The sequence below is a fragment of the Gopherus flavomarginatus genome, chromosome 4 (assembly GCF_025201925.1).
Source record: "Gopherus flavomarginatus isolate rGopFla2 chromosome 4, rGopFla2.mat.asm, whole genome shotgun sequence".
In the NCBI taxonomy this organism is placed as follows: domain Eukaryota; kingdom Metazoa; phylum Chordata; order Testudines; family Testudinidae; genus Gopherus; species Gopherus flavomarginatus.
Genome location: NC_066620.1, coordinates 133428229 through 133441690, shown reverse-complemented (window position 1 = coordinate 133441690; position 13462 = coordinate 133428229). Strand labels below are relative to the sequence as shown.

At 41.4% G+C, this 13462-nt stretch overlaps 1 protein-coding gene across 1 annotated transcript in view; it reads left to right on the top strand.

Moving 5' to 3' along the window:
* Nucleotides 1–6357: 6357 nt before the first annotated feature.
* The window catches only part of LOC127049987 (uncharacterized), a 145422-nt gene continuing 138317 nt past the window's right edge, over nucleotides 6358–13462 (top strand). The window contains exons 1-4 of the mRNA XM_050951447.1: nucleotides 6358–7004; nucleotides 7895–7967; nucleotides 8480–8590; nucleotides 10641–10754. Coding sequence (XP_050807404.1) covers nucleotides 6868–7004; nucleotides 7895–7967; nucleotides 8480–8590; nucleotides 10641–10754 — 435 coding nt within the window. The 5' untranslated portion in view covers nucleotides 6358–6867. The remainder of the gene's footprint in view (nucleotides 7005–7894; nucleotides 7968–8479; nucleotides 8591–10640; nucleotides 10755–13462) is intronic.

Below are 13462 nucleotides of genomic sequence, written 5' to 3'. Positions count from 1 at the left end.
CCACTGGCATTAGTATGTGACAACTCATCTTGGCTTCCCCTCTCCTCATCCCCTTGTCTACTCTGCCCATCTCCCTGGGTGTGAGATATCGCATATCCCTCCATTACTATAGAAGGGGGAATTTTAAACTCACCATACATGGTATTTACATCACGTTTGTGCAGAAAACTGGTGGCAGCTGAGCTTTGTGCATGCTATCCAGTGGGAAGTGTAATGGGCAAGTGAAGAGGTAGGTTTTGAGAGGTCCGAGGTGTCTCATGAGTATATCCTTTGAACACATTTCTTAGATAATTTACATCTCGGAAAATTCTTTTGTGTCTTGTGCAGTCAACGCAAGGCGCTTGTTAGTGTTTCAGTGGAGCTATAGATTGGCATGAGCACCTGTCTGTAGGGGTTGGGAGTTGCAATGCTGCCTCCCCTGGCTGACTTAAGCAACTCCCTGCTGCTTGGCGGAATGCAGTGGTTTTCCTGTTTTCCAGAGAGATTTGAACAGGGGTCTCCCACCCCCACCCCCCACGTGGATGCTTTATCTGATGGGCCACAGACTGTCTGCACTCTGGCCCAATGATTCTTTTATAATTTGCGTGCATAGGACCAGTTATTGGGCTAGAACAGGTGAGCATGCTGCTGTGGCACAGTTGTTAGGGCACCTACCTAAGAAGTGGGAAACCTTGGGTCTGGTCCCCCTACTTGAATGATTTTCTTAATCTTTCATTATTTATCTACTAGTGGAACAGCTTCAACAGGAGAGATCATGGAGAGAGGCAGGTGCTTTAATTCATTCCTGCAAGAAGTGCCTAAGATGCCTGACTCCAAGCAGCTCCTTTCCGTTCATGGATCACAAGCAGAGATAGGTGCCTCTCTACTGCCTGGTCTTAGGCATCTATCTCTGAGGGAAGGATGAGGCTTATGATACACTCCTTTGGTCAGCATCTCCCATTGGCTGGCTTAGGTGACTGCCTCCCTAGTTGCTTGGCTCGGTCAATTGCATTTTTAGATGCCTATCTCTCCCCATTCTCTATATAGAGAGACTTGGGTGCCTAATTCAACATGGTGGATCACAGGGTTGTTCCTGTGACTTTTCTAGGCAACTAAAAGTTAGGCACAGTAATACTGTGTGCTGCAATGCCTAGGTCCCCTTGTGTACTCTAGGATTACTACTACTTTCCTCTCATGTAAATATAGCAGAATGAACAGCTAATTATTCAGACTTGATATTATAATAATCTTGATGCAATAAATTCCTGATTTAGTGCTATCTGTCTCTGCACCACTGTTTTCCCTCCAAGGAGTACATAGGGAGAGATGGTAATGCTAAGTAAATATAGCTGTATCCTCACATTTTGAAGTGGATAAATCAGTAGTTTAGTGTTACAAGCGTTTTAGCCTATGAAAGCTTATGCCCAAATAAATGTGTTAGTCTCTAAGGTGCCACAAAAACAGAAGTAGCTGAGGGAAGGAACTGGTTAAGGTAGACCCTTAATTCTCAACTTGAGAAGCTTCCAAGGAAATAGTGCCTTTGTAACAGCATAAATAAACCCAGGGCTGACTCTAGCCATTTTGCCACCCCAAGCACGGCGGCATGCCACAGGGAGTGCTCTGCCGTTCGCTGGTCCCGGTTCTCTGGTGGACCTCCCGCAGGCGTGCCTGCAGATGCTCCGTCGGAGCCTTGGGATCAGCGGACCCTCCGCAGGCACACCTGCGGTAGGTCCACCGGAGCCACCTGCCGCCCTCCCGGCAACCGGCAGAGTGCCCCCCACAGCATGCCGCCCCAAGCACACGCTTGGTGCGCTGGGGCCTGGAGCCAGCCCTGAATAAACCTGCTATTAAGAACAAGCTAACAACACAATCCCCCCGCAAAAAACCCACCACCATGAGATAACTAGGAGCAACTGCTTTTCACTCTCACACAAAGGCATATTAGCCACACCTGCTGGAAGCTTCAGCAGCTTCATGGTAGGAAAGGAGTAGAAGCTGCTGTAAAGATGGCGTCCTTTTCTACTTAGGGATGGGTAGAATGCACAATTTTTTTCCTGGGAATTACTGTCTACACTCAACCCGCTGGCTATGAGCATTGATGCTATCTGGAGTGTAGCAAGGGGAAGGGTTTGTCCAATTACAGGTCAAAATTCTAGTGGGGTTCTGCAACTCGTTAATTAAGGGTATTTTTAAAAGTGTACATACACCAGAAATAAAACAATGTTGTGGCAGGTGAGTGAAGTTCTGCTACTGATCTCTGGTGTGAAGAGAGCAGGGTGGTCCCCACAAATCTTTTTGCAGATATGGCCTTGCAAAAAGTAGAGCCAAGCTCTGTTTCCCAGCATTTTCAGTTGGTGGTGTCAGAAGTGGGTCTTTAATCAGAAGATGACAGCACTGCACTGTTGTGGAATAAAGTTAATAAGCACTTTTGGACTAATGGGTTATGCTCAGTGACATCTCAGTGATGAAAGAAGACTGCATATATTTTGTGGTGTATGTGCTGTATTGTCTATATACAGATTTACTATAATTTATTCATTTTTTAAAAAGTTGTCTAACTGGGAGTCTTATAAACTTAGTGAATTGTTTTACAGCTTTGGTTACTCTAGGAGACCAGCAAATTTAATGTTTATTTCAGGTCTGTTTCCCTCTAAATTGTGCCAAAAGCTGGATCTAAGATTTTTCTTTTGGAGCATGCCTGGACTAGAAAAATAGGTTGTGTTTTAGAATGTGTTCCCCAACATAATTTTAAAAACTAGCATATACACCTTTTAAAGACATGTTTACTGGTAGGGGTAGCCTCAAATTGACCCAAAGGATTGATCATGATCAGCTAACATGGTTTTATTTTTAAGGATATCAAATCCTGACTACGTTAGTGTTTAAAAAGGCATTTTAATTATTTTCCTAGTACAGATGGGACTTGGATGAAGAAAAGAAACATTTGTATACATTGAAGTCAGCATTGCTAGAGGTAGAAGCAGTATTCTGCAGTTGCAAAGAGCCAGCTCTGATTTTAGGTTCATATTTCACTTAGGAGCCCCTCTTATCTTGTGATCTTAAGCCATCTATTCCCTGCTATCCCTGTGAAGTAGACAAATATCTCTCGAGATAGGAAAACTAAGGTACAAGGAAAACTAAGGTTACCACACAGAGAGTCGCTAGCAGAGCCAGCATTACTACCGTGAGAGCCCTGCTACCTAGTCCTGACCCTACAGCCTATTTTCAAAAAGTTTTTAACACTTAATAGCCATGTCATATCCCAGATAGTCCAAAGGGTTGCACTCGCCTCTCGCAAGAGGGCAGAGGATCTTACACCTAAGCAATAAACCACAGACCTTCTGCTATTAAATCTAGACAAGAAACAACCAGAGTTTTACCCCCTGTGTGCAAGTACCAGGTGAACATATTTGCACTAGGACAGCACCACCCAGGCACCGCCCCCAGGGCGTCCCTGCACTATCAGAGCCAGAGACGATCAAAGGCAATCGCAGCTCCTTTCCTTGGGCTTCCCCGGCCCTTAGAACGTTGAGTGTACTAGGGTTGCTATGGTTACAGCTGGGCCTGTCCACGCACTGGGAAAGTGGCGAGTGTATCAGCTGCTTCCTCTGCGTCCTGATTTCGATTCTGTTCTTAACTTTAGAAAGCTGAGGGACAGACTGTTGCGTGTTACTACTGCAGTGATAGGAGCGGAACGCTTCCCTCACTACAAGGGTTGGTTAGAAGCAGCGGCTGACAGCAACTTCCGGGGAGTTAGACAGGTATTGTATGGCTGTGAAGCTGGCAATGGAGATTTTAGTGCTGTGGTTCTGTTTACAGAATGGAGGAAGGGACAACGTTTGAATGGCCATAGTAAATGTGTTATAAAATATGTACTCTACATAAATAGGTTACTACACACCCCTCAGATTGCCTGTCTGTGAATTGTGAGGAGATGGAAAAGGAAACCAAGTACAAATGGTTCATGACAGATAGGTAGTTACTTGAGATCTTTACTTAATTTTAGGTCAAAAGCATTCAGTTTTGAGTCTAGATGAGATTTTGGAGAAAAGAGGTGAGTTGATCATAAAGCAGTTTTTAAACATTTATATAATCAAAAACTTTTATGCATGTTTTATATTTCAGCACCAAACAGTTCAACTCATTTTTTAACAGGAGTGTCTTACTATTATTTGTTCTCAGGAACTGTTTAAATTTTTCAACATGTGTTTCCTTTCTCAGAGTAAAACAGAACTGATGTACTGTAACATGCATTAAAAAAGAGGTAAAGTATAGATAAAATTATTTCTACAGATAATAAAATGTAAACCTCAAAGTTTCCTTAGCTGGAGGAAAAATTCTAGAAATGAAAAATGCATTCTTATAGCAGTAACTGCAAGAGTTTGTTTTGGAATAGTATCTCAGCATTACCTAGAGTGGAGAGACCAGCCAAGTTATTTTTTATTTAGAAAATTTACAGTTGGAAGCAGCTGTTAACTACTTATGATGGGATTTTTAAAGGAGCCCAAGGCACTGTTCCTGCATACATGTAGCCATGTGCTTAAATTTACTAGCGTGAGTCATTCCATTGATATCAGTGGAACTACTCATAGTAGTAAAGTTAATCACGTGCCTACGTGTTTTCAGGATCAGGGCCTATAATAAGAGTTTGGAGTTCAATTTCAATGGGATTTAGATGCCTAATTCCCTAGGCTCCTTCGAGAATCCCAGTCTTGAATTGTGTAAATGACTAGTATGTAGGAGAGCGTCAAACAGATTTTTACTGAAGCAGTAAGTTTGGCTTAGTGAGGGCTTGGTCTGGAATCTCTTACAGGTCCTTTTGAATCATACATAGAAGAAAGAAAACATTCAATGTCCTTTGCATTTGAAACTATTTTAACTTTTTATGTTTATTCACATTTTGAATATTATTACAAAGTCAGCAGACAAGTGTTACAATGACCCGTCCCAAAGAAAAGCAATCAGCCTTACCCCTTTACACTGAGTTATACAAATTAGTCTTGCACAAGATTATCAATGACAAGAGAATTGATTAATGCTTTAATCTACGGTCGTAGTTTACAATTGGACATATGCAAAGTAGGACAAAGGATACAGGTCAAACAATATAACTGGATACCTAGAAAAGTAAATTGTATCCAACAACTGTTCACACTTCTGGTGTTAATCAAATATGCTAGCACACGTTAAACAGTAATACTCTATTACTTAAAACTGCTGGAAAGATTTTGTCTCTGTATAAAAGGAATTAAGTTTGAAAACATGTTACAATCTTCTTCCTAGCATAACTAGGGATTGGCCATTAGACATTTCAATAAATCCACTGTGTTCTGGGAATAGGAACTGGCAAAAACACTTTTAGAAAAATATCAAGACTTGGATACTTACTAATATAACTAACTACAGATGTTTGTGTGGACTGGAAGATTTACTGAGAGACATTTGCTTCCCAACATAAAAGTATCCTACAGAATTGTGATAACTTTATGGCAGCCAAATTAGAAACTAGAGATATGGGAGCATATGCTCTTATTTTGTATTTAAAGTTCTATTTTCTTCAGTTCACCCACATCTGGGAAATCCACAAAGAGACACATTGACCTTCTGTGGGGCCGAAGCTCAATGAAATCAGTGGGAGTCTTCTCAGTGACTTCAGTGGACTTTGGATCTGTCCCTTAAAACTCCTCCATGGCTTGATGAATCAAAAACACTTGATAGTGGTTAGGTACTATTCATAACTGTCTTACTTGTTCCCTTGTATTCCTTGTTTGTTTGTCACATCAGTTTGTTGTATCTTGTCTTAAATTTGGGCCCCAGTTCTGAAAACACGTGTGCATGTACTTAACTTTACTCCAGTGAATAGTATCATTGACTTCATGTGAGTAAATGTTTGCAGGACTGGGGCCTTAGGTTGTTAGCTCTTTTGGGCACAGACCTTCTTTTTGTTATATATTTGTACCATGACTAGCATAATAGCACCTACAGGCCAGGGCCCTATCACAATACAAATAATATTTCAAGTCCAGGTGGTTGTTTAATTCCACACTCTATATCCCCTTATAGAAGGTGGACTTTTGGTTGCTTTTTTTTGTAATGTTACGGTTCAGTAGCATTGTAACAAATGCATGATCTGTTTTCAGGAAATTTAAAATTGGTTCCATAATAATCTTATACAGTGTGAATGAGATGCTGGTTATTGTTACTTCTTACTAATTTGTGTACTTGTTATCAGAGTAGAAGAGTTTTTGCCTGAACCCTTACAGTACAGCTGGAGAGCAGAGATTGATTTTGAAGGGACGGGGTCACACCAGGTGACTTTGCATTATCAATTTTGATTGTTTAGCAAAAACCCCAAGCCTCACCTCAGCCTTCGATGATGATAATACCTAGCTCTTGTAAAGAGCTTTTCCTTTCAAAGCATTTTATAAGAGGCCAGTATCAGTAACTCTCCATTTTACAGATGGGGAAACTGAGGCCCAGAGACAGGGAAGTGACTTACCCAAGGTCACCTAGCAATGATGTGATTAAACTCCATGAACCTTGCTCAATAAATCCCAAAACGCAAGACTGCAAAGCGTGTAATTCCAGTCAGGAATAGAAATTAGACTATGGGATTTCTTTAGAAATTCTAGTGGATCTGGTGTTTCCCACACGAGAAGAAAATTCACAGTGTTCATTATAATATATGTCCTGATGGTCATCTCATATGCAGCACATACCACCTGTAATCTCTCTCTCTCTTTTTAAAAAAATCGTCTTCCTTTGGAACCATAAGAAAATCTCTGTGCATGTAGACAATGTACTGTGCTCTTGAGGGGAAAAACACTGTCTCTAGGCTTGTCCTATACTATACTTTGGTTGTAGACTTAAAGCATTGAGGTTTACGGTATGGATGAATTTTACAAGATCTCTTCCACTGAGAGAGTCCAGCAGTTGGAAAAAGAACTAGCTGCTCAACTGGCAGAGCTGAAGACAGAAATAGAAGACAATGGGGTACTGCAGGGAACACCAGATAGAGCTTACAGGTAAAGAAAACCTCTTGGTGAATGAGGAAAAGAGGGCTGATTATGTCAATTATGTATTTTATAAGTGTCTGTTTCATGCACTTTTGTTTCCTCTTATTAGAAGTCCTTCATGCTTAGTGATCTAGAGGCTTGGACACAGACCTGGGAACCAGGAACCTTGACTCTTTCTTTCAATCCTGACTCCACTGCTGACTCACTGTGTAGTACGGGAAAGCTAATATAAAATTCTAAATTATTTTTGGAAATTCAGTGCCCTTCTATGTTTTAAATCGCAAAACAAAATTTAAAATCTCCCTGCAGCCTTAATTAATCCTCTGTCACTTCTTTCATTGAAGAGGGGTGTCTTTAAGTGTTCTAATATGATTTCCTGTACATTGCTTTTGGACGTGATTCTGCAGCTCATACCACTTGGTTGATATTTAAAACATACACGTTCATTTTTATTTAGTAGTAAAAATATTTAATATTGACAATAGTTTGTTAATGTGTACAATTTTTTAAATATATCTACAGTGTGTGTGTGTGTGTGTGAGAGAGAGGGAGAGAGAGAGAGAGGGTAAGAGATTTGTCTCTTATCCTTTTTACAGCCTTGGTCCTCGGTGTCAATAAACAGGGGGTCATGTCTTGCAGACCTCACTCAGGCAAAGCCTTTATTTCAGTGAGGATTTTAATTGAGTAGGGCTTGCAAGCCCTGCCCAGATGTACACACTCTCTTTCTCTATCTCTCTCTCTCTATAATTTTTTAAACTTTTCAGCCTTAAAAAGGGGATATTTACCATGGATAATATTTACCATTGATTTATACAACTTGAATTGTACTGGGCCTGTCAAATTATGACAAAGGAATATATTAACAGACTGTAATATTCTTCTGGATAATCTTTCTATAGTTCTGTTCCAATACCAAAGGACGCTTCGTTTTTCAGAAAAGAAAGGGAGGTGACACTGAAGAAAGTTTTACAGGTAACTAAAGAATATACAAGCATGAAAAAAGTCACCTTTAAATAATTCTCTATGACTATTTAGAATATAACTTCAGATACAGTTTTGCTCATTTAAAAAAAAAACTTCAACTGTTGTCTCCACTGTTGACAATAAGGTGCATGGGGGTAGGGTGGGGAGAGTATTAATATAATTGTATAGTAGTGAAACAACACAACCCTTTATTTTCTCTACAACAGCTGTTCTCATGATACTGATAATTTTGAGCTCAATCCTGTAGCTGTTGCTCATGTAATCATTCCCACTGGCTTCAAAGGCTACAGGATCAGGCTCATAATAATCGGTTTTCTTTATTTAAAATCATTTTGTATCCCAGATTGTGAAAAATTAGCCTTCTCCTGAGACTTTGTGTGTGTGTGTGTCTGGGGGGTTGGTTTTGCCTATTACAAAACATGAGTGCAGCATATCATTTTTCCTGGGTATCTATATTTGCCCAGAAAGTTTGCTTGATGTCCAATTACCTGTGCTTGTAGGTAGCAGGGGCAAAATCTCTTGTTGTTCAGGCTGATGTCATGCAGAGGGAGCTAGAGAGCTGTCTGAGAAGAGAGTATACAGCAGAAAGCTTACCTCTGTTACTGCACCAGGTAACTTTTTTTTTTTTTCTATTTTCTACTCAAAGACTCGAACAGTGTTTCAATACATATGTCCTAGCATGATGGTGACTGAGTTATGATGGTGACTGAGTTATGACTTAAAGTAAGGATTAAACAAAACTCTGTTCTGAGGGCTATCTTGAAAATGGATGTGCTGAAAGCATTTCCTTGCATAATAAGGAACCTCTTGTACTACTTGGTATGGTATCTAAAAAGGGATTAAAGTCAGCTGGGGTGGGCTGGAACAGTATTCCTGTACTACTGTGTGCCCCAGGGCCGGCTTTAGCCATTTCGCCGCCCAAGCACGGCGGCATGCCGTGGGAGGCGCTCTGCTGCTCGCCAGTCCCGGAGCTCCGGTGGACCTCCCACAGACGTGGCTGCGGAGGATCCGCCGGTCCCGCGGCTTCGGTGGAGCATCCACAAGCATACCTGTGGGAGGTCCACAGGAGCCGCCTGCCACCCTCCCGGCAACCAGTAGAGCGCCCCCAGCAGCATGCCGCCCCAAGCACATGCTTGGCGTGCTGGGGCCTGGAGCCGGCCCTGGTGTGCCCCCATTTGTTTCTGTAGCCTTTGTTCTTAAGCTTTTTAAGTTTTAAATTGGGGTGAATTCTGCTGCCTTCCTCATGCTGATTAGCACCTTACTAACGGTGGTGCAAGTAGAAATCATTTCTTGTCGGTACTGCACTCATGGGAGGGATACAAGGGGGGACACACGACCTCTCCATGTGATTCCAACCCCAGCCCAGGGCCTATGCTCTCCTTGTCCCCTCTGACACACCACTTTATATATACAAAGATTAACAGGCTTAACTACTCACTTTCCCGCCCAATATGTAGTATTCAGTCTGTTTATATGGAATATGGGAGTTGGGTGAGGAGCCATTTCAGCATATGTATGACTTATTAAAAGACAAATTTCAAGTAGAACTGTATCCTAAACTACTTTAGTGTATTGTACCCAAACATTGCATTTCAATAGGGGATTCAACTTCCTTTGTGGTACTAGACTCCTGAAAATCTTACCGGCCCACAAAAGTGGTCCATAGTCATGTAAATAGTCTACAGTGGGATTGATCAAATGATTAAGGTTTAGGTTCCAAGTTTGTAAATTGTTCTGGATGAAACCGATAATGCCTGAGCTGTCAGATCAGAAGGAGCTTCATTCGAATAAAGGTGGGCAAATGTATGATAAGACTTAGCTCCGTTGCTAAGATGAGGAACATATTTTCAGCAAAGTTCTTGGCACATTCCTGAGGCAGCTGGCTGGTTTAAGGCTGTCAGTGTCCTGCATTATAATCTTCTCTTACAGTTCTCTCACCCACAAAGCTGGAAAATGAGGCATTTGTTTTCTTTGTTTTGCTGCTCCAGTTCCAGTTAACAAAATGCATGTTAGACTAGTTTGTCTGCAAAGAAGAATTCTAGGTACACTGGGGACAACACCTGATTCCCATCAGGCTGCAGAACTGGGCTGACATCAGAATCCAAACATCCTCTGGTCAGTGCAAGCAGAAGCATTCCTCTAGTGATTTGGGCTTGATGTGATGCAGTATGGATGTCATGGATAATTCAGACCAATGGAGAGAAACAGATTCAAAAACACTGTTTAAACACCATTCATCCCGCCCACCCCTCTCCTTTTGAGGACTCCTGACCAATGTAACAGCACAATACATATGCTAACAAAGTTAAATAAAGCTTTTGTTTAAGTTTGTTAGCATATGTATTGTGCTGTTACAGCCATATGAAGAATTACCGTCCTCCCTAGCTGTGTTCTGCTCCTTTAAGGAGCAGAGTGCAGCCCCTGCCCTACTCGCACCCCTGCTTAATAATGAGTAGCACCATTTTCTTTACTAGAACTACTTGTAGAGAAAGTTACCTCTCAGTGTGAGGCTGGGTGGCAGAACAGAGATACTAAGGGAGTATTTCCTCCTGCTCCTCCCCTGCTTATGTTGTTCTCAGTACTGCTTTAGTTCACCGCAATGTTAAACTGTTACCATTTGCTTAAGTGTGACACTTTTGTTTATTTTTGGCTTCATTAAAGTTTTTTACAGACAGAATTACCCATCTGGTCCAGAGTAAATACTTACACATGCTTAGATGGAAGAGATTTTGTAGGCACAGCAGTGTTATTGAACAGCTTTATCCCCTCTATCAGGTAAGAAATAAAAAAAATAGAAATATTGCACATGTGCATGATATGTTCATGGTGGTTTAGATGGCTGTCTTGCACTTAAGTGACAAAGCCATAAAGGATAAGGTACATCTGTAAAGCACTGAGATCTTGAGATGAAAGGTGTTCATATGGTAGCACCTAAAATGTGCTATGTTTGCAGCAACAGAGAAGCACACACTACCTGCCCTAAGAATATACCGTGAGTGGAGGGAAAGGAATATTGAATACAAATGGTTGGGAGAATAAACGTGTGGCCTTTTAGTACACATTTGTGGTTTATTTTCAAAGGTAACTACTAGATGCCAAATGTTATCATTACTATTTATTATGTAGGTCATCTCAAGAGAGCATCAGAAAGACCTTTTATATCACACCCTTTTCCTGAAGTATTCTTCTTGTGCCTTATGTTAGCAGAATATTGTTTTAGAAAACTTTAAATTTTGCTGGTACTACTTTTGTTTTCTTCCCTCCACTTGTAATTCAGAGTTTTTTAATGCTATGAGTCCAACTCTACATTCTCCTAAAGAGCCCCTGTCACTGTAATGGTCTTAACACTGTAATCGCACATTTAGCCCAGCAAGCTAGTAATTCATTAAAACCACATAGCTTGGCAGCTGTGGAATTACATGGGTTTATTCAGTAAAATCTGTTTTTGTGATTGAAAACCACAGGCTTTAGAATATAGGCCCCTTCTGAATCTCCCTGCCAGACTATCATTTAAAAATGAAGCAAAAGCCATTCAAGAAGAGTCGAGTCCACTCCAGGAAAGTGGAAGGCTCTTGCCCATTCCAGCTTTCCATGTCCTCATTTATTATATTGTTTTGTTCAGTGCAGGTTCCTTAAGTTTCCAGGAGAAACACTTCTCACTAAAAATAAATTGTGAGTTGTATCAGTGGTAGAAGCTGAAATGTGACATTATTAAATAATAAATATTAGGGTACAATAGTTTAAATGCTCTTCTTGCCAACCTATTCTTATTGATTAAATATAAAATCTGTAGTGACTATAAGCATAGTAAATTTGTTGATTGTATTTTCTGGTAAGTATGTTATTCAGCTGTATTGTAAATGTCTGTATTGGTTACCAACTGTAAATCAAAATATATAATGAAAATATCAGCAAAGATAAAGTGGGCACTGCAAGAAACCTGTTGGATATAGACACAGACAAATTATGGTTATTTTCCAGCATTTTGTTATGCTAGCAGTGTGGAAGTGCAGTGTCAGAGATTATAAAGCTGTTTTCTACCTTCCAGCAGGGCAGGTTTATCAATTTATAAAAAAAAAAAAAAACAAAAAAAACAAAAACAACCTTCTACTTAATATTTGAGCAACCTTTTAAAGACGGGAAACTCAGAGAAGAGATAATAGGCTATTGAGGCAGTCGCTAGTACTCAATCTACTTGGTAATCTCTGTGCCACAAGTTGGTGGTTTCAGTGCATTTTCTAGTGGACTGTTGTCCAGATCATATGCCATTACCACAACTGGCACTTACTGGCAGCCTCCTAAAAGGGATCAGCAACTAAATGGACATGGAAACTGAACCGACCCTCCATTTCTACCATGAACCAGAGCAGAGGCACACTGGCAGCACAGCTGAAGAAACCTGGAATCATAGAATGTTAGGGTTGGAAGAGACCTCAGGAAGTCAGCTAGTCCAACCGCGTGCTCAAAGCAGGACCAACCCCAAATAAATCATCCCAGCCAGGGCTTTGTCAAGCTGGGCCTTAAAATCCTCTAAAGATGGAGATTCCACCACCTCCCCAGGTAACCCATTTCAGTGCTTCACCACCCTCCTAGTGAAAGTGTTTCTTAATATCCAACCTAGACCTCCCCCACTGCAACTTGAGACCATTACTCCTTGTTCTGTCATCTGCCACCACTGAGAACAGCCTAGCTCCATCCTCTTTGGAACCCCACTTCAGGTAGTTGAAGGCTGCTATCAAATCTACCCTCACTCTTCTCTTCTTTAGACTAAATAACCCCAGTTCTTTCAGCTTCTCCTTATAAGTCATGTGCCCCAGCCCCCTAATCATTTTTGTTGTGCTGCACTGGACTCTCTCCAATTTGTCCACATCCTTTCTGTAGTAGGGGGACCAAAACTGGACATAATACTCCAGGTATGGCCTCACCAGTGCTGAATAGAGGGGAATATTCACTTCTCTCCATCTGCTGGCAATGCTCCTACTAATACAGCCCAATATGCTGTTGACCTTCTTGGCAACAAGGGCACACTGTTGACTCATATCCGGCTTCTCATCCGCTGTAATCCCCAGGTCCTTCTCTGCAGAACTGCTGCTTAGCCAGTTTGTCCCCAGTCTGTAGCAGTGCACGGGATTCTTTTGTCCTAAGTGCAGGACTCTGCACTTGTCCTTGTTGAACCTCATCAGATTTCTTTTGGCCCAATCCTCCAATTTGTCTAGGTCACTCTGGACCCCGTCCTTACCCTCCATCGTATCTACCTCTCCCCCCAACTTAGTGTCATCTGCGAACTTGCAGAGGTGTAATTCATCCCATCATCCAGATCATTAATGAAGATGTTGAACAAAACCGTCCCCAAGACCGCTGCTCTGACGTGTGTTGAACCTCTGTGATTGGCTAAGGGCCCAACTGTAGCACAAGAAGAACTATGTGCTAGTGTGATTCTCTGCAACCGTTGTGGGGGTTGGTGTTGTTGAACAGCTTTGGAG